General features: G+C 39.0%; 1 protein-coding gene across 1 annotated transcript in view; it reads right to left on the reverse strand.

Annotated features, from left to right (window-relative positions):
- The window catches only part of Myh8 (myosin, heavy chain 8, skeletal muscle, perinatal), a 31,145-nt gene that overhangs the window by 3,126 nt on the left and 7,363 nt on the right, over window positions 1-20,656 (reverse strand). Inside the window, exons 9-34 of the mRNA XM_013013158.1 lie at window positions 20,527-20,630; window positions 20,140-20,278; window positions 18,850-18,968; window positions 18,614-18,763; window positions 18,010-18,180; window positions 16,586-16,895; window positions 16,410-16,477; window positions 14,858-14,945; window positions 14,657-14,774; window positions 14,186-14,309; window positions 13,967-14,103; window positions 12,040-12,295; window positions 9,578-9,820; window positions 9,306-9,482; window positions 9,080-9,225; window positions 8,904-8,994; window positions 8,288-8,677; window positions 7,557-7,683; window positions 7,167-7,285; window positions 6,867-7,063; window positions 5,346-5,529; window positions 5,101-5,266; window positions 4,880-5,004; window positions 3,172-3,480; window positions 2,364-2,567; window positions 259-384 (exon numbers count right to left, since the gene is read on the reverse strand). Of these exons, the coding sequence (XP_012868612.1) occupies window positions 259-384; window positions 2,364-2,567; window positions 3,172-3,480; window positions 4,880-5,004; window positions 5,101-5,266; window positions 5,346-5,529; window positions 6,867-7,063; window positions 7,167-7,285; window positions 7,557-7,683; window positions 8,288-8,677; window positions 8,904-8,994; window positions 9,080-9,225; window positions 9,306-9,482; window positions 9,578-9,820; window positions 12,040-12,295; window positions 13,967-14,103; window positions 14,186-14,309; window positions 14,657-14,774; window positions 14,858-14,945; window positions 16,410-16,477; window positions 16,586-16,895; window positions 18,010-18,180; window positions 18,614-18,763; window positions 18,850-18,968; window positions 20,140-20,278; window positions 20,527-20,630 (4,388 nt within the window). The remainder of the gene's footprint in view (window positions 1-258; window positions 385-2,363; window positions 2,568-3,171; window positions 3,481-4,879; window positions 5,005-5,100; window positions 5,267-5,345; window positions 5,530-6,866; window positions 7,064-7,166; window positions 7,286-7,556; window positions 7,684-8,287; window positions 8,678-8,903; window positions 8,995-9,079; window positions 9,226-9,305; window positions 9,483-9,577; window positions 9,821-12,039; window positions 12,296-13,966; window positions 14,104-14,185; window positions 14,310-14,656; window positions 14,775-14,857; window positions 14,946-16,409; window positions 16,478-16,585; window positions 16,896-18,009; window positions 18,181-18,613; window positions 18,764-18,849; window positions 18,969-20,139; window positions 20,279-20,526; window positions 20,631-20,656) is intronic.

Below are 20,656 nucleotides of genomic sequence, written 5' to 3' on the forward strand. Positions count from 1 at the left end.
AACTTTACAACTTTGGCCGGGCAGGGGGGGAGGGATGGCGAGTGGGGGGGGATGGGAAGCGATGGGAAGGGGAAACAAAGGAGGAGGCAATAAAGATTGATAAGAAATGTACTCATTATCTTGCCCATGTAATTGTAACTCTTCTGTAAGGTATTTTCACAATTAAAAAAAAAAAGCAAAGGAACCAAGAAAAGAATGGAACCTGGTGATAGTGGGTGGCACAGTTGTTTGGGGATGACAAACACTCATTTTGCTTACATCAGTGATGGCCTTCTTAGCCTTCTCTTCTGCATTGCGTGATTCTTGAATGACTTCTTCCACCTCACTCTGGAGCTGTGAGACATCATTTTCTAATTTCTTCTTGGTATTGATGAGGCTGGTATTCTGTTAAAATAGTGGAAATTTGTAAGGTTTGCAGTTTGTCTTTTTAGGATTTTATACATGGTTTATTGTTGGTTCCACAAAGGGGACTTGATGCCAACATTTCACTCATCTTTACTTTGTTCAGTGCAAAATAATAAACATTTACAAGGTTGGAAATTCTTTGCCCCTACTCCAATGCCTTAATAACCAACTGATTTTTGCATAAGGATCTCTGAAGTTTAAGAATGCCTTTACTGTATTATGATGAAAGGGGTGACATTGATCAAGATGCATTACACACATAAATTGACAAGGTGAATGGAAACTCTTCGGTTACAACTACTTAAAGGTTATTATTAATAATAATGCCTATATTAGCTTGTTATGGGAGAATATGTTTATAATCTCAGTACTTGGGAGGCCCAAGGTCAACTTGCCTTTATAATGAAATCCTGTCTCAAAAGAATATTTATGGGCATTGATGATTTGTTCTTTCAGTTATATTTCAACCAGACAGTATTAGTATTCTGTCCTTGAAAGTTGGGAATATTGTGTCATAAAAGAATGTATTTTCTGGGCATGGAGGCTCATGCTTCTAATCTTAAGTACTTAGGAGGTAGAGATCATGAATATTGCCGTTTGAGGCCAGCCCGGGCAAAAAGTTAGTGAAATATGATCTCCGTCAATAAAAAGCTACATGTCAGCTGGGCCCTGGTAGTTTATGCTACTTAAGAGGCTGAGCTATGAGGATTGTGGTTCAAAGTTAGCTTGGGCAGGAAAGTCCCTAAGACTCTTATCTCCAGGTAACCACCAAAAAAGTGGGAAGTAGAGCTGTGGCTCAAGTGGTAGAGCACTAGCCTTGAGCAGCAAAGCTTAGGAACAGTGCCCAGACCCCAAGTTCAAACCTCAGGACTGGCATACACACATACACAAAAAGTTGGGTGTAGTGGTATGAGCATACCTTCTCAGCTATTTGGGAAGCGCAAATAGGAAGATTATGGCCCAGGGTAGTTGGGGCAAAAATGGGAGACAACTAAAACAAAAAGGTGTGTATGTGTGGTAATGGTTCAAGTCGTAGAACATCTGGCTGGCAAATAGTAAGCACAGCACCCTGAGTTCAGATCCTACTACTCTTACATACCCCCCTCACCCCCCATAAAAAAGAAAGTAGGGAAAGAAAGAGTAGATTTTTTAGTGCCTGGCATGGGAATTTCTTTCTTTTTTTGGGGGGGGGGGGGGGGGTCTGGTCGTGAGGCCTGAACTCTGGGCCTGGGCTCTGTCCCTCAGCTCTTTAGTTCAAGGCTAGCGCTCTACCACTTGAGCCACAGCGCCACTTCTGGCTTTTTCCTTTTTGCTTATGTGGTGCTGAGGAATCGAACCCAGGGCCTCAGGCATGCAAGGCAAGCGCTCCACCACTGAGCCAACTTCCCAGCCCCGGGAATTTCTTAGAAGGAATATATTTTCTGTGAGTCTATCATGGTTTGCTCCTTTGGGGAACTCTGAATTTGTCTTGTGAAAATATTTCTTAAGAGTTTCAACCCAGTAGTTCTTGAAGGGAAGCAAAGTGACCTCTATGGGTATTCTGACATGCTCAGCATCATAGTGATGTAGGGTTGCTACTGCACTTAATGTCTTGGCAAGTCAGTGGTGCTGAATGCCCTTTAGGACACAGAGGCAGTAAACAAGATAAGTTCAAATGACCCTGATAAATGCCACACGAAACATTTTCAGAGTTTGGAGTTAACAGGTATTTTTTACTCATGATTATTCTATCATATTGTCTGACAATAATTCTTTTAAAAACCCCTATATTAAAATTAAGAAAAAGCCTTTGTTTGGAAGAAAATCTAAAACAGACAAATAGAACACAAACCCAAATAATCTATAATCCCATCACCAAAGATAGCTTCAGTTGATATTTTAGAGAACAGCCTCATCTTTGCTTATGGATATATACTTACAATTCTCACTCCTCACCAATGCACTAGTATTTGTCTCACCTGGGTGTGGAGGAGTTGGACACGCTCGCTGGCATCCAGGAGCTCCTGTTCTGCAATTTTCCTGCTCCTCTCTGTCTGCTCCAGCGTGGCCCGCAGCTCCTCCACCTCAGCCTGCAGCAGGTTGGCTCTACGCTCCACAATTGCCAGCTGCTCCTTCAGGTCCTCCTGGCCCCGGAGAGCATCATCCAGGTGTAGCTGTGTTTCCTGTTAAGTTAAAAAAAATGGTCTTAAGCATTCTGAAGAGAATGTGAGCATCCCATAAGAAGGAATAAAAGGAGCAGCAAGTAATATGCTAGTCAATTGAATGAGACTAAGCGTAGTGATGTCACTTGCTTAGGGTGAGAGAAAATTACCAGAAAACAGGATTTTGTTGCATTTTTGTTTTAGCTGGTTATTTCCTCACTAATACCTAGTAGTCACAGAGCATTTCCACATGCTCTCCCAGTTCCTGATATCCATTATTTCATTTGGTCCTCAAAGTGGTGGTCCTTGAGGTGAGAAGTTACATTCTTACTTTGAGGAAGAAAAGAAAAACAGTTCTGAGAGTTTAAATGACTTCCCTAAAAAAAATCAGGCAGCAACAAGATTTAACATCAGGCGTTTCTGGTTCAAAGGCTTTCTGTTGTAGCTTAATCTCTGGGCTTCTGTTTGTTTTATATACAATTTTTGAAAGCTATTATATTCGATGTGTATTTAAATTTAGATATCACTGTATATCCAATTGCATAACTTGTAAGAGGAGACTTTGGGGAATGGCTGATAAGTAAAGTCCCTGACTCCTCTGACAGGCTCATGTGAACCCATCTACCTTTAAGATCCCTTGGGTGTTTCTGTAGTTCCTCAAGCTTTCTGCAGCCAAGCGGTTGGCATGGTTGAGCTGGATTTCCATTTCATTCAGATCTCCTTCCATCTTTTTCTTGACTCTCAGAGCATCATTTCTGCTTCTGATCTCTGCATCCAGTGTGCTCTGCATGGTTTCTACCACTCTGATATGGTTTCTCTTCAACTGGTCAATTTCCTCATCCTTCTCAGCAATTTTCCTGTCAACCTCAGACTTGACTTGGTTCAGCTCAAGCTGGATGCGCAGGATCTTTCCTTCTTCATGTTCAAGAGATGCCTTAATAAAGCAGTGATTAATTAGTAGTGGAAAATAACTTGAGGATTTAGAGTCTATTCTCTTGTGAGCCAAACTCTTATTGATATCATTTTTTCTGATTGTACAGTACAGTATCTCTAGGAACCTTTTTGATGAATCATTTTTTTTCATTTATACAAGCACAGATCATACAGGGCAGCACTTTAACAAAGGTATTTTGTGCTGTATAAATATTCATGCTAGTATTAGCAAAACTGTATGATTATACTTACATATCATAAACATGAATTCTAAATCTCTTACTGATTAAAACATTCATGTGCAATGATCTGGTATAGAGTATAGAAATTATGTCTAAAATATATGTTTTATATTTTTGTGTAATATAGAGTAGAGATAATATATCTAAACAAAAACTGTTGTGCCTTTGCTACCAGATAACTATTTTAATGTGGCCTATTTTTTCTAACAGTTTTTCCTACTATCTATAACAATGTTTGTGAGTGTGTGTGTGTGTGTGTGCGCGCGCACGCATGTGTATGTGTATGTTTTGAGAGACTGGCTTCAAACTTGAGATCATACTGCCTCAGCCTCCATTATTCCTATCAGAAATGGAAAACATTCATGGACAGATGTATTCTTCTTGTTGGCTGCCTGAGACCTGTCTGCCTGCATTGATAATTTTGTATGGCCCATAGTGATTTTATAGATATCTAAATGGTCCTTGGCAAAAAGCAAAGTTTCTTACACCCTGCATGTTTTCATAATCAAGGTTGTGTATGCTAATCTGTGTCATATTTTCAAAAGCAGATATTACTTAAATCTACCATAAATATTCCCCATATTATTTATACTTAATGACTGTAAAATTCCATCCCATGGCTATTCTAAAATTTTCTTATACTTGTTTTTGGATTAGACATTTTTTTCTTAAATGTTTGATTTTTTCAAGATTATTTTTATGGTATAAATGCTAAGAAACAGTATTGATGAGCCAGGGCATGTGTGTGTGTGTGTGTGTGTGTGTGTGTGTGTATGTGTGTGTGTGTGTGCATTTTTTTTGTCTGTCATGGGGCCTGAACTCTGGGTCTGGGTGCTGTCTCTCAGCTCTTCAGCTCAAGACTAGTGCTCTGCCAATTGAGCCACAGCGCCACTTCCAGCTTTTTCTGCTTATGTGGTGCTGAAGAATTGAACCCAGGGCCTCATGCATGCAAGGCAAGCACTCTACCACTAAGCCACCTTCCCAGCCCCAGGTATTTATATTTTTAAGAATTTTGGTAGCTGTTACCAAATTGCCCTTCTTAAAGGTCATATGGATTCAAATTCTCACCAACTCCATAGTAGTGTACCCATACCATGGTACCATTATCCACTTTGAGCATTTTCTCAGGCTTTTCTGCCATAGCACAGTAACATATACCTCTGCTTCTTCTAAGGCAGCCTGAATATCACATTTCTCTTGTTCTACTTGCTTCTTAATTTTCTCCAGTTCATGAATTTGCTTCCCTCCCTCTGCAATCTGCTCAGTGAGGTCAGAAATCTCCTCTGTGGATGAATAGACAAAGGAGACATGTTTGAACTGATGGCAGCAACGTAGAAAGGTCAGAGCTACCTACAGTAGGGAACAGTTCAAGAACTCACGCTGCAAGTTCTTATTTTCCCTCCTCAGTGTTTCCAGTTGGTCCAGGGATTCTTCATAGGCATTCTTCACCTTGAACAGCTCAGTACTGAGAGAACGGGACTCCTTCTGGGAGGCCTCAAGTTCAGCCTGAGTTTCCTCATACTTCTGTTTCCATTCTGATAGGACCTGAAAAGCAATGAAGTGTCAGTTGGTGTAAAGGAGAAGGAAGACCAAATGTTTATAAAGTTTAAGCAGCCTAGACCACCTTGTCAAAGTTCCTTTGCTTCTTATCGAGAGCTGCGCAGGCAGCATTAGATCTTTCCACGTCAAGCATGAGATCCTCCACTTCATTCTGGAGTCGCTGCTTTGTCTTCTCCAGGGAAGCACATTTGGCGTTCACAGCTTCTACGTGCTCTTCAGCATCCTGCAGACGCTGGGCCAGCTTCTTCCTGAAAAGTAGTCAAGACTTGGCCAAAGCCAAAAGCAAGGTGATAACTTCCATGACCCCTACCATAGTCTTGCTCTATACTGGCAAGGGCCATGTAGTTTTCAAAACTAGTAGCCAGAATGGCTAGAGAACACTGGAAAGCTCCAAGGTAATGAACCATTAGATTCAAGCCATGGATCTTTTAATAAATTCCTAAGAGATGCTTTTGTTACTGCCACTATAGGTACAGCATCAGAAATTCAGAACTTTGAGGACTTCCAGTTGGTGATGATTGTAAAAATGACTAGAAAAACAATTTTATTTATCTATTGAGTGGTTTTATTTCTTTTAATTTGGTTATTTGAGAAGTGCTTTGCTGTATAGCCCAGGCTGGCTTCCAACTTGTGGTTCTCTGGCCTCCACTTCCTGAGAGTTGGCATTATAGACCTGTGTCACCAGGCCGAGTTATTGATTGACTACATACATAATGCTCATTCCAAAAAAGGTTTGACATTAAATATATACTTTTATTAGGAAAAATACACTGAGCTTAATTATTTGTTTCTAAGAATTTCCATGATTATTTAGATACAAGAATGTACATTGTACAAATGAACAATGCTCATTCCAAAAAAGGTTTGACATTAAATATATACTTTTATTAGGAAAAATACACTGAGCTTAATTATTTGTTTCTATAAGAATTTCCATTTCCTTTTATGTATTTCTTCCTTAGAAAATAGCCAGTTTCTTCTGATCATACCTATTTCAGGGCAACTCATACTATTTAAACAAAGGCAAGTTGTGTTTTTCATTTGAATTGCCTATATTCTTTCTTCATTCTCATTTGTATGGTAAGTGTACAACCTTAAGACACAGAAAAGCTTTTAACCCTGATACCCAAAGGAGGTCTACTTGAAAGTATCCTTTTATTCTACATAAAAACATTAAGATGAACTCTAGACATTTGATGTGGCTTAGTAACCCCCCCCCACAATGAGTTTTATGAGTTAAATCTGTCTATTGAACGCTGAAGAAGTTGGCCTCTGAAGCCAGAACATCTAGTTCCAACCCCAACTATAATGTTTATTAAGCACATTCCCTTTGGTTAGTTGGTTACTGTATTGTACTTCAATGTCCTCATCTGTAAAATGAAGATAGGAAGAGTGATAAAACTGTGATAGTATTGTTAGGAAAACTAAGGGAGCTAATGTTTCCAGTATGTGACACATAGTATGCACTTAATAAATGTTAGCTTTGGCTATTTTTGTGTTCTCATCGTTATAGCTACGTATGGGAGTTGCCGAGTTTGGCAGCTAAGAGGATCTGTCTTTCTCTTACAGAGTTCACAGCACATACTTGGCCTCCTCCAGCTCCTCCGTGCGCTGGATGGCGTCCGTCTCATATTTGGTCCTCCACTGGGCAACCTCACCGTTGGCCTTGGACAGCACCCTCTGCAGCTCGGCTTTGCCTTCCTGCTCCTCCTCATACTGCTCCCGAAGCAAATCACAGTCATGGCGGGAGGATTGCAGGGCATGGGCCAGGGCGTTCTTGGCCTGCAGGAGTGGTAGTTCAGTGACTTTAATTTAAAGCCCCCAAGTAGAACCTGACTGGCATACTTAGATTCGATTAGCCGAGATTGTCTTTGGTAAAACTCACTTTAGTTTCTTCCTCTAGTTGACGTTTCAGCTCCTCAATTTGCTGAGTTGATGCCTGCTTGCTTCTAGAAAGCTGAGAGACTAAAGCATCTTTCTCATCTAATTGTCGAGAATATTCACCTAAGAATAATAGAATTAAAGGGATTTTTAGTGCAATATATTTGCTTCGAAGTTTTGGTATAGAAATGGAGATGAACAAGCAGAATTGCCATATGAGTATAATAAGTAAGTTCACTATTTATTCTTGTCCAATTTTTTCTTTTTAACTTGCCCAGACAAAGTCAGATAGCTTGTTTATCCCCACCAATAATGTAGGAATATTACTTAGTTAGAACTTCTGGAATCATTATAGGTGGTCCATGGCTTTGGGACCCAGAGGCAATGTATTAACCTGCTTCGGTCTGTAGACGCCCTCTCTGCGCTGTCAGTTCATTGATTAGCCGCTGCTGCTCCTCTTCCTTGGTCTTCAGTTCACTTACTTGATCTTCCAGTGTCCGGCACATCTTCTCCAGGTTTCCCTGTAAGATGTGTAATGATATGAGATAAGCCATTGAATGCAGTAAAAAAAATTAAACCTTAGTTCTCTTTTTTGTTGGTCGTGGGGCCTGATCTCTGGGCTGAGAGCCTCAGCACTTCAGCTCAAGGCTAGCGCTCTACCATTTGAGCCACAGCACCACTTCTGGCTTTTTTTGCTTATGTGGTGGTGAGGAATCGAACCCAGGGGCTCATACATGCTGGGTGAGCACTCTGCCACTGATCCACCTTCCCAACCCCTAAACCTTGATTCTTAAAATATTTTCATGTGAATACATTTATCGCAAGTGCAGTAGGAAATTGTGACATCACCTCTGTGGAATATACTAGGAAAATAAGCACACTGAATAGATCATGTCCCTTCACATGAATAGCTGTGTTGGAATGGTATTGATACTTGTTTATAAACAAGTGGCTGTTGAAATCTTAGTGGGTCCTAACAAGCCGTTAAAATAATAGAAACAGAGTAGACTCTGTTAGGATAGAAAATATTTGAGCAGTGGTATAAAATGCCTGCAAACCATGCTTGTTTAATGGCAGAGAAAAGTGGATAGTTGTTCTTACAAGTCATTAGACAGTACTAGATACCTTGGCTTTAGAAATGGCCTCTGCATTACTGCTGAGGTCATCAATCTCCATCTTCAGCTCACTCTTCTCCTTCTCCAGCTTCTGCTTGACCCTCTGCAGGTTGTCGATCTGCTCCCCAAGCTCGGCCACACTGTCTGCATGCTTCTTCCGAAGAGCAGCTGCTGTGGCTTCGTGCTGCAGGGTGGCCTCCTCCAAGTCCCTGCGCAGTTTCTGGAACTCAGCCTCCCGCTTCTTGTTCAACTCGACCTGAGCAGAAGTGGCTCCACCGGCCTCTTCCAGCCTCTCGCTGATCTCCTCCAGTTCCCGAGAGAGGTCAGAGCGCTGCTTTTCTGCTTTGGCCCTGGAGGCCCGCTCTGCCTCGATTTCCTCCTCCAGCTCCTCAATACGGGCCTGAGATTCAAAGAAGCACATTAACATAACATTTTCTCAATTTTTTTTGGTGTTCAGAAAAGTAGAATTAAGGAGTTGGATACAATGATGTGTATCTGTAATCTCAGCAGAGCTTGAGGAACTCAGGCTCTGGGCCAACCCAGACTACATAGGGAGACCATGTCTGAAAATACCCCTTCCAACTCAAACCAAGCCATCACCACAATAATAAAAGAAGCACACACACCTGCAACTCCTTTATTTTCTTCTGCAGTTGAATTTCTACTGCTTGTTCATCTTCAATTTTGCTGATCAAATTGCTGATTTCAAATTCTTTTCTTTAGACCAAAGAATAAGACATCTTAATACTCAAATGAATTGAGAGACGATAGCATATTGAATTTTTCCCCCTGAGGCACCTACTTTTTAAGCTTTTCATCAAGCTGTTGTTTGTCATTTTCGATATCCATTGTGGATTCTTGGGCCAATTTGAGGTCACCTTCCAGTTTCCTCTTTGCTCTTTCTAAGTCCATTCGGAGTTTCTTTTCTTGTTCTAGAGATCCTTCAAGCTAATGAGAAAGTAAATAGGCCAAAATTGAAAGTGTATTTTTAAGAACAAATAGTTAAAGAATATTTAAAATGTGCTTACATCATCCACTTGCTGCTCTAGCTTGGTTTTAGCTTTGGTCAGAGTGTTGACTTTGTCCTCCTCTGCCTGAAGGTCATCCAGGGTCTGCTGGTGGGCCTCTTGGAGGGCCTTCTTCTCCTTGGTCAGCTTAGCAATGGTCTCATCCAGGCCTGCCATCTCTTCTGTAAGGTTTTTCACCTACAAAGGTGAAGAATGAAAGCTCTCTGTTAGAAAACGACTCCACTGGGTGGCAGAACCTCAGTGTAGAACATGTAGCTGAATGTGTTTCGTGCCTTGTTCTCTGTGGCATGCTTCTCCTTTTCGACCTTGGCCAGGGTCAGCTCAAGGTCATCGATGTCTTTCTTCAGCTCTGAGCACTCATCCTCCAGCTTCCTCTTCTTGGCAGTCAGCTCAGCATTGATCTCTTCCTCATCCTCAGCTCTCTCAGTCACCTCTTTGATTTTGGCCTCCAGCTGGATTTTGTTTTTGATCAATTGTTCACATCTTTCCTCTGCATCAGCCAAGCTATCTGCTTCCTATGGATAGATTCATTAAGATATTTTGAGGGTCTGTAATCTATTTTGAAACTTACTCTTTACACAGAATATTAGGGCTTAATTGACTTTGGTCGAATTTCTCACTATGAATATAAATGCAGCTTTAATTGAACATTATTACATGGCAACTAATTAGAAATATGACTGGGTTTAGAAGTGAACTATCCCACAAAATAACAAGATTGTAGGAGTGATTGATTATGTGAAAAATAGTGTAGGTAAGAGTGGAAAGACTTATAGTCAAGGCAAAAGAAAACTAAGATTCTTGTTCTGAAATCACCTTCCTTATGTATGATCTTGGCAAGTTGCTTTATTTCTCTTGAATTCATTCTTTTCATTTGTGAATAAGGAAGTACTAGTAAATGCTTGTTAATTGCTTTTTAACTGTAATTTTCAAACACTATGGTTCAGTGAAATTGGCTAGTTTTAAGACTATGATATAGTGACGTTAGCTAGTTTTGATTTTTTATCATTACTTCCTTTCTCAAAGGATTGGCTGCCAGGCTGAATTTTTAAAAAGCTGAAAAGAAAAATAATGTAAACACATTTCTATGTATAATTTTTATATACTCATACTTTTCTGATGGTCCATAAGAATGCTATAATTATCCAAAATTTTTCATTTCCATTTAAAGAATTACCATTAGTCTCAAGTGTATTTTTTGGGGGGGGGTCTGGTTGTGGGGCCTGAACTCTGGGCCTGGGCGCTGTCCCTCAGCTCTTCAGCTCAAGGCTAGCGCTCTACCACATGAGCCACAGCGCCACTTCCGGCTTTTTTCTTTTTGCTTATGTGGTGCTGAGGAATCAAACCCAGGGCCTCAGGCATGCAAGGTAAGCGCTCTACCACTGAGCCACCTTCCCAGCCCTCAAGTGTGTTTTTCAGTGTATAGGAAAATGATGTTCCATTTGCTTACAGGTGAGGGTCTCTGGTATTTGATTGGGCTGGCCTGGAACCTTAATCCTCCTGATTTCAGCCTTCGAAGTAGCTAGAATTGTATATTTAAAGCACCAGTCCCCATCAAGAGCAAGTAATTGTGAGAAATTGTATAGTGTCATCAAATTTTTATATAAAACTTTTGTGTTGAGATGTGGTCTTCATTTTTTTTTCTTTTTGGGAGCCTGGGCTTTCCTGGAACTGCTATACATTCCTGGTCTCAGTACACTTATTGCATATTTATTCTCTTACTGACTAACATGTAGAGAGATTAAGATGGAGTAGGTGTGTTCTTATACTTTCAGGAAAAGGTTTCCTGTCTATAAGGAAAACTAGCAAAAAACAGAGTTCAAAATAGCTTAAAGCTTTAAGAAAACTTTTCATTTTCACAGGTACTTTATAATATTTTGGGGCTTATTGATCAGGAATGAGAGGTTATGTTTATCTAGAGTGCTGTTGCCAGATTTCTTCCCTACTTTGACTGTAGCTCAGTCTTAGATTCCATAATAAGTATGGAAAATCTTGTTCACAACAGAGAAATCACCAGGGAAGAACATAACATTATCTTTTATTCAGTCTTCAGGTCAAGTAAATGGACAAGTATTTCCTGAGTTAAATCCCAGGGATTGAGGAAAGAAAACAGAGAAAGGAGATTACTTATCTTTCCTGAGTTTCAAGACCATCTCCTAGACTTGCATTTAGAAAACAGAGCTATAGTTTTAAGTCTGGGTTGATGTAGTCAAGGCAAAGGGGTAAAATATCTGAATGAGATTTGGAGGCTTGGCTTTAAAGTGTTCCTACATGGCTGTCAAATTTTGTGCCATTGTCCAATGTATCCCTCAATCTTTGATTTTCATTTTGTAATTTACATTTAATTGTGCCTTTCTTCACAGAGTAGTGAAAGATACGAGAAATGCTAAAAAAAAAAATTCTTGAGATTTCTTTTCTGAAAAAGTCCATTTAAAAAAATTCAAGTCTCGGTACAAGTTGTCATGTTGAAAACGAACTTTACAACTTGGGGGGGGGAGGATTGGGTAGGGGGGAAGGGAGGATGGGAAGGGATGGGAAGGGTAAACAAAGGAGGAGGCTACAATGCTTGATAAGAAATGTACTCACTATCTTGCCCATGTAAATGTAACCCCTCTGTACAGTATTTTCACAATAAAAAAAATAAAAATGAAAAAATGAAAAAAAATTCAAGTCTCTGTATGTCTCTCAGAAGAAGGTCTACTAATATGACACATTTAGAATTTAGAGTACTCACAGATTGAACCTGAAGTTGCAGGTCATTTTTCTCTTTCAAGAGAGTGACCATTTTTTCCTCCAGTTCCTTCCTTTTTGCTTCTGACTTGGCGAGCTCATCTTTGGTTTTCTGGAACTCTTCCTTCATGGTGGCCATCTCTTTCTCAGTCTCTGCACTCTTAAGGAGGGGCTTGATCTTGAAGAAGAGTTTCATCCAGGGCCAGTGCTTGACATTCATGAAGGCCCGGACATTGTACTGGATGCAGAAGAGAGCTTCTCTGAAATGATAAGAAAGTTTTGGCACAGTTTGATCTAAGGGAGGCAATGTCATTGCTGTTTGTTACAAACAAATCCTATGTTTAATGAACACTGAAGCCTATAAGTGACATATCAGATTTGGTTTATATTCTATGGAGGGTTTACACACCCATCTACACTTGCACACTCATAGTGACTTGCACTCTCTGTGACTACTTGGACAATATGATTTCATTCTCAGTCCCTTTGAAAATAGTGAAAAAGCTAACTTTGGAGTGTGAATTGTTTGTATGGCCCACAAATACAATTGGAAGTTTACAAATACAATTGGAAGTTTATAGGACATATAGTAGTGGTTTGATAGTGGGTGTGGCAACAATAAATTGTTGTGCTCCCTGGCCATTGACATAGGTATGTAAACTGTGAAATGGCAAAGGGTTTTTTATATTTGTGCTGCCTAAACTATGGCTGTGATTTGTTACCTTTTCCTTTAAACTTTTCCTTTTTCTCTTTGTGCTCACAACTGAACAATCTGTTCCTTTGTTAGCTCTTCAGATGACATCCTAGCTTTTAAAGTTCTTTCAAGTGCCTCAGCCTTATCTGGCCAGTTAGATTATTTACATTTTTGGGGAACTTTTAGCATTGAGCTCCAAAACTTGTATCCAAATAAAAATTTTAAATGATAACAAAAAGTTACCTTTTGCAATGGATGCAACAGACTAGCAAAGTTTGATTGATTTGTAGAAAAACGTATGTCTCTTTAGGCTTTATTATTAAGGGAATTATAATTGTAGCTCCATTGTATGTGTGTGTGTGTGTGTGTGTGTGTGTGTGTGTGAGAGAGAGAGAGAGAGAGAGAGAGAAAGAGAGGAGAGAGAGTTCTGAGCTTTTGTGCTTAAGGCTAGTGCTCTATTTCTGACTTTTTGGTAGTTTAGTGAGATAAGAGTCTCACAGACTTTCTTGTCTGGGCTGGTTTCAAACTGCAATCCTCAGAGCTCAGCCTCCTGAGTAACTTGGATCACAGATATGAGCCACCAGTGCCTAGCTTATAGCTCCATTTTAAGAACTGTAAGTTTGAGAAGGCAGATGTAACACAAACTATAATGTAGAGGCATGCAAAAGACACAGAAACACTTGAATGCAGGCCTAAATAAGATGAACAATATTAATGTACAGTGTATATGTAAGGAACGGGAATGTACTCGTGTTGAGTAGATAAAGCTAGGTAAAGTTAATTATGGAAAGGAGAAATGAAACGTTAGATAAATTTGGATGAGCAGGACAGGATTTGTGCAAACATGAGAATGAGAGATAAGCAAATTGTTTAGCCTACCTGAAAAAAGGCTATGCGGTTAGAAATGATAAATGAGGTGGGGAATAGAAAGTTCCCTGACTGCCAGGCAAAGCAACTTGGATTTGACATGGGAACCTACAAACTGAAATGTGGTATGATAAAGATAGTCCTAACCGCAAGCTGTTCCTGCAGCTCTATGGAAGATGGATGAAAAGGGAAAAATTGTAAGCAGAAGACTTTTAGAGGAAACCCAGTGTGAGAGATGAAGCAAAGCCTGACGTGTTTTAAGGATGAGACAGTGCATGTAAGTCCCAAGAGGAAAGAATTAATGAATGAGGAATCCTTATGGTTAGTCTCTAAGGTCCCTTACAATCCTGACATTCTGTATGGTTGTTACCTCCTTTGCAGCATCTTCTGATATTCTACCCTCATTAGGAATCCCCTACAGACAGCTTGTGTTCTTGTTATAATCTGTGCCAATTTTTCATCTCTCATTTCTTCTAGAAGGCCCAGAAGGCCAGCTTTGAAGAAAACCTAGGGAAAGGGAGAGTCACAAGTCATCTCCATACTACATGAGAAACAGAAATGGTGGTAGTGCATGGAATAACAGCTGTACCTTGGTATGTCCAAATTTGTATTGGGTATGATCAATATCAATAGATGCCAGAAGCTTCTCAGAAGCCTTCTTGCTGTCAATGAACTGTCCTTCTGGAATAGCACTCGCATTTAAAACCTTGTATCTGTGTGGTTAAATGAACAAATGAATGGTTAGCGAGATACGATCACATATACGAATGGTACCAAAAGCAAATGAATGGTTAGAGAGAAATGATCACATATGATCATAGAACCAAAAAAGAATATCAATAAAAATCTGAGAGCAAAAATGAAAGTAGAGGTTCAACTGTCCTTTAAGGTCAGATAGTAAAGTAATACGGTTTTTGTAGCATACATCCTCCCTGTTATTTTTCTAACCTGTTATTTTATCTACTTACTGTAAAACGTTATCTGATTTACAACTTTGTAATATATACTGAAATATAATGACCAGAGGACAGTTAAGTGGACTGCAACAAAGCAGACTGACCTTTGCTTAAAGTCCCCGTATAAGATCCTGCTTGGGAACCCTTTCCTGCAGATGCGGATGCCTTCCAGCACGCCGTTACACCGCAGCTGGTGGAGGACGAGCTCATGCTCCATGGCACCTAAAAATTGCCAAGAGGATTTTATTACCAGACACTGAATTTTACAACCTGTGCCTCTTTGATTATTTTATGTTGTGTCTTACCAGGAGTTTTGGTTTCATTGGGAATTATACACCGTACAAAGTGAGGGTGTGTGCTCCTCAGATTGGTCATCAGTTTATTTAAATTTTCCTAGAAAATCAGATAGAAGAGACTTGAGAGAGTTCTATTTTGGATTTCTTTTCTTTTTTTCTTTTAAAAGAATTACTAGACATAAGCTTATAAAGTTTCATATTGCTGTGTATTTGAAAAGTCTAAGGACTCAACCTTGCTCAATAGCCAGAAGGCCAAAGTGCTGGGTAGAAATGTACATCTAAAAGGTATTCATTTATAACACCTAGGATCTGTTTTACAAACCGCACAGTGGATAGCTTTGACACATAGGCATTGTTTTCAACCCAGAGTCAGAAGACAAAGGACAGTGACCAAACTCTGTCACAAATCAACTGCCCGACTATAAAATTTCCTTTGTGTCTCTGGGTCACAAATAAAACTAGTTGCTATTATCTCTATGGTCTCTTTTGTCTTTCTCAGTGCTAATAGTTTTCACACTGGCTAGCAGTTTTCTGGGTAGCTAAGCAATTGTCCCAACTTTTACCATTCTTTCCTTGGACTTCTAGTTTTTTGTTTTATTTTTTAAAGTACAATCTGTGTGGGTGGATATTAGGTGAATGGAAATATCTATAATCTAAAGCATGTCTGAGAATTATTCCAGAAAGTGTAATTGGTTATTACAGAGGATAATGTTGTACCCAACCACAGCAAACTCACATGTATGTCTCATTATTAGCTATACTCTTTAAGAAAGCAGATTTTATTCATATCTCAGTTAACCATTAGAACTCAAATTAATGTGAATTTCTGATCTTGAAAGCAATACAAGATGTAAAAAACAATGTGTTTGGTGAGATAATGCAAGGAAGTGAGCAAAAGAACAAGAGATTTTCTTGTTTAAGTCAGAGACCATAGATCACATATCATACTCGCATTTTAGTTTTGAAAGGAATGAGACTTAGCCAGGACAAATTCTCATAAAATAGTCATTAGTCTGGACTCCTTGCACTCTTCTCTTGGAAGAGCCAAACTATATTAAAAATTGTCTTATTCGGTAAGATGATTATTTTTCTTTGATGGTTCTTGTCTAGGTCAATCATCTAGATTTAGCTCTAGATGGTTTCCAGCTATTCTATTAAATATCTCTCGGAGGACAAAGCCATGTTTTGGTGAAAGGATGGTCTATATCTCAGGCTGATTTTCACAGAAAAACTCAGGAAAATTATTAAATTAGTAGAATAGGAATATTCAAAGACAGCTTTGAAATTTCTCAAAAAAACAACCTCATTGTAAAATAAGGAGCTTCAAAAGATACTTTAGTATTCCTGAATATACTCATTAGACAATATAATAAGGAATAAAATAACAAGTACAAAAAGCCACGCTAATAGGAATATTGCTTTGGCTATATCTCGCCAAAAGTAAATACTTGAAATGGTTCCTGTCAACATTTCAACCCCTCCCAATGTATTATAAATCCTATAATCACAATAATTCATAGAAACTATTGAGATTTTTTTGCAATTGCAAGTTGTACTTTACCCTGAAAAGAGCAGACACAGTCTGGAAAGAAGAACCCTTTTTCTTAGCCCCCTTCTTTGTGCCGCCATCTGAGAATAAAGGAAAACCTATCAGCTAGAATAGAATTCCAGAGCCTGGAGTATCACATGAACACTTGGGAGATGAAGTTTTATGTAGATTAAGGAAATAGAAAGTACCTGCTTCAGCACTAGCATAGGTAGAAAAGAGACTGGCCAGGGTCTTCATTGCTGACTTCTGGTATAGTCCAACCACAGTGTCATTCAGAGGGTCCTTGTTCTTGTCCAGCCAGCCGGTAATGTTGTAGTCCACAGTTCCCGCGTAGTGGATCAGAGAGAAGTGGGCCTCAGCCTTACCTTTGGCAGGCTTGGGCTTCTGGAAGTTGTTGGATTTGCCCAGGTGCTGGTCGTACAGTTTGTTCTTGAAAGAGGTGTCTGTTGCTTTGGGAAACATGCACTCCTCTTCCAGGATGGAGAAGATGCCCAGTGGCTGAATTCAGAAAAGTAACATTGGTGTCTATCTCACTTTTCTCAAAAGACACTGACATGGTAACTGTCTTTTAGTCGAATTATGAATAATCCCCCATTAGATACATGCATAAAGTAAACCAATAAACCAAGGTTATGGGACAAAGAAGTCACTTTGGAATGACTTTTCTGCCATTTCTTTTCAATTCAATCTATAATATTTTCTTAATTAAAAGAATAACTGGATAGAAGCTTCAAAAGTGAGCATAGTATTTGTATTTTATTAAAATTCGTTGCCCCCTGATTTTTAAATTTGTTGTATAAAGGGGTTGACATTTCCATACATGCACACAATATATGCAGACTTGCTCCTTCTGTCAGTCTCTTAGTCTCCCTCATTCTTAAAACAATTTAAACAAGTTTCATTATTCTATTTTCACATATGCAAATAAACTACCATGATCCTATTCATCCTCATTCACTGTCTGTTAAATCTCTTCTCTTCCACTGGTACCTACCCCTCAACAGAAGCAGTTTAAAATGCTTTTCATCATCACACTTCTTTTCCTATTAAATGAATAAATCTGTTGTCAAAGTTTTATTTTGTATGAAAATAACCTATTGACTTAGAATGATGTTGATGCAATTCATAGTAATGAAACAGCATAAATAACCCATTGTATGTATTTAGTTTCCTTAAATATAGATTATGAAGCCTCACAAGCAATTTGACTTTTTGACTTCTAACAAATGTGTTTTCATAAAGGCACTGGCTCAACTGCGTGTGCATTAATTTTTATTTAGAGAAATATATTTATTTCTACTAATGATATCTTAGATCATAATGGAGATATATTAGAGCTAGGTAGGGTGGATCTTCTAGTGAAGCTGACCATCTCAAAGTGAGTTTTCACTTAGATCAGAGCCAGTATTTAGAACAAAACAGGCAAGAAAAAAATGAACCCAACCACTTTTAAATCTTTAAGCCATAACGATTTTGAAAGTGATTCCTTATTGTAATTTTCCAATTTTAGATCTCAAACTATTTGAGAGTACAGGGAAACTGTCTAGAATTGTTTAAGGTATTTAGGAAAGTCATCTGTACAGCTAGACCTTTCCTTGGAAATCAAACAGACCTTCTCAATGAGCTCAATGCAGGCAGCCAGGTCCATCCCAAAGTCAATGAACGTCCACTCAATGCCTTCCTTCTTGTATTCCTCCTGCTCCAGCACGAACATGTGGTGATTGAAAAACTGTTGCAGTTTCTCATTGGTGAAATTAATACACAGCTGCTCCAGGCTATTGAACTGCAGAAAGAAGTAGAGATTTCCCATGTCAAATGGGTTTATAGGAAAATCATCTACTGAATATGTTATTTTATCAAATCATCAGTGGCCACAGGCCACAGATACAAGTTAAACTAATTGTTCTTTCTTCAAAAGTCCCAAGAAAAATATCTCTCTAGTGAATTCTGAGCATTCTTTAGGAGTCCAGCTATTAATTACACAAGAGTTCTGGCAGAATCTAATTCCTGACTGTTGAATCTACACTGATTGTTCAGTAAGAATTGCTGTGATTACTGCTGCCACTTTCTTTGTATTTTGAAGACAGCTCTTGTTTTAGATGTGGTGTTGGAGTAAGCAATGGGGACATTATAAATGTAAATGAATAATCATATATAGAATACAAAAATTTTCAATTGCATCCCTCTTACTTTTTATTAATATAAAAATAACTCACATCAAAGATCTCAAAGCCAGCAATATCCAAGACCCCAATGAAGTACTGTCTGGGCTGCTTGGTGTCCAGCTGCTGGTTGATGCGGGTGACCATCCACAGGAACATCTTCTCATAGACAGCCTTGGCCAGGGCACCCACTGCATTGTACACCTTCACAATATAGTAATGAGTGTTGGTGTTATTAAAGATTTCATGAAGGCCTGGGATGTATGTGATCATTGAGGGTGTGTACTTACTTGCTGCACAGTCTGGCCTTTGGTGACATACTCATTGCCGACCTTGACCCTGGGGTAGCAGAGGGCTTTGAGCAGGTCAGCAGAATTCAGACATTGGAGATAGGCGGCCTTGTCAGCAACTACAAACACACAAATCAGGAAATGTTTATTGATGGATATCCTTTTTGACCCAATCTTTCCATTATTTTCCAATCCAATTTCCTTTATTAAATAAATGCTTTTTTAGTTTGATATAAGGTCAAGTGAGATATTTTTGTACATTAGGGCATGTAATTGCCTCTCAATAATTGATCAGTTACACTGGGTTTAGAGGTTTCTTGTAAGTAGATTTTGCAATTTTTAATTAACAGTGAACATATTTATTCATTGTTGTAATCTTTTGAGTAAATAAAAACTAATGGCTCATATAAGTGTGCCACACCAGATTGAGGCCTTAAGTTCAAGCTTCAGTACCACCAAAATAAAATAAAACAAAATCCCCATAGTTTTAGCTCTTAATAGATATTAGTTATTATTGAAAATATAAGATAAATATACCTTAATACTCTCTGTGATGGAGGAAAAAAGAATCTTTGGATTTTTAGGTTTGCCTTTTTTTAAAAACATTATTTGAGTAATTTCTTTCCTTGGAAATTCTTTCCTTGAGGATTAACTTAGATAAGATTCTTTCAATGAATATAATGTAAATTTTTTCATGTAAGAGCAAGAGAGAAAATGTCAGGCTCAGCTAGTCAGGAAAGGCTTTGAAAAAGCCAGATACTTTACTTTGGGTGGTAAGAGCTATTCCCTGTATGTTAATTTCATATGCAGAGTACTTTTTCCACCTCAATTCTTTTTTATTAAATCTTGCTTGCTTGCCTGTATTTTTGGCAAGCATATGTATAGACAACACACACATGCATACAAGATGTCTCTGGATGCATCTTTTGCCTCTTTATTGGCACATCCTCTCTTGCCAGCTACTAGATTTTCCATAATTAATGTTAAGTAGACAAATATACGAATTTATTTTTATACCTATGTAAAGCAGGGATAGTGTTCTATAACATTCCACCTCCAATTAGCTAGCCTTAGGCTGTGATTGTAAATGGTTCTTGTTTATTATATCTCTTGGATTGGATTGAAAGAATGGAGAGATGGAGAAATGAGGGAAAGGGCTGGTGAGTGAAGTATGCTGTGTGTGCCTATGTCTTTCAGATGTCCAGCTACAATGGAGAGACGATGAGGTATAGAACTGAACCTTTTGGATATATTCTTTTATCCAAAACTAGATTGAATTTTATGTGGTACCTTCAGTGCCATCTGGCTCAGCCTGCTCCTCACGCTGCTTTTGTTTGAACTTCATGTTTCCATAATGCATCACAGCCCCTGTGAGTTTATAGATGGATACTTTTTCTTCAGGAGAGAAGCCTAGGATGTCAATGGCACTCTGCCAAGAAAGATGCCAGGACAAAGGTTAGGGCAGAAGGCACTGTTTGTTTGTGAAAATTTATAGTATATCCTAAGATATAACAAGTATATAAGAATGCTGTTGTCATTCCTATATAAAATAGATCAGAAACAATGTGTGTATGTGTGAGAGAGAGGGAGATAGGGAGAGCGAGAGAGCGAGAGAGCGAGAGAGCGAGAGAGAGAGAGCGAGAGAGAGAGAGAGAGTGAGTTGAGAGATTGACTTACATCAGTGGCCATCAGCTCCTCTTGGTCATCAATGCTGGGGACAGTGATCTCCCCCTGACTGACGAAGGCATAGTCATATGGGTTGGTGGTGATCAGGAGCATTTCTGAATACACAGAATTCAGGGTATAT

This window comes from Dipodomys ordii, unplaced genomic scaffold, assembly GCF_000151885.1.
Source record: "Dipodomys ordii isolate 6190 unplaced genomic scaffold, Dord_2.0 Scaffold19, whole genome shotgun sequence".
Lineage (NCBI taxonomy): Eukaryota > Metazoa > Chordata > Mammalia > Rodentia > Heteromyidae > Dipodomys > Dipodomys ordii.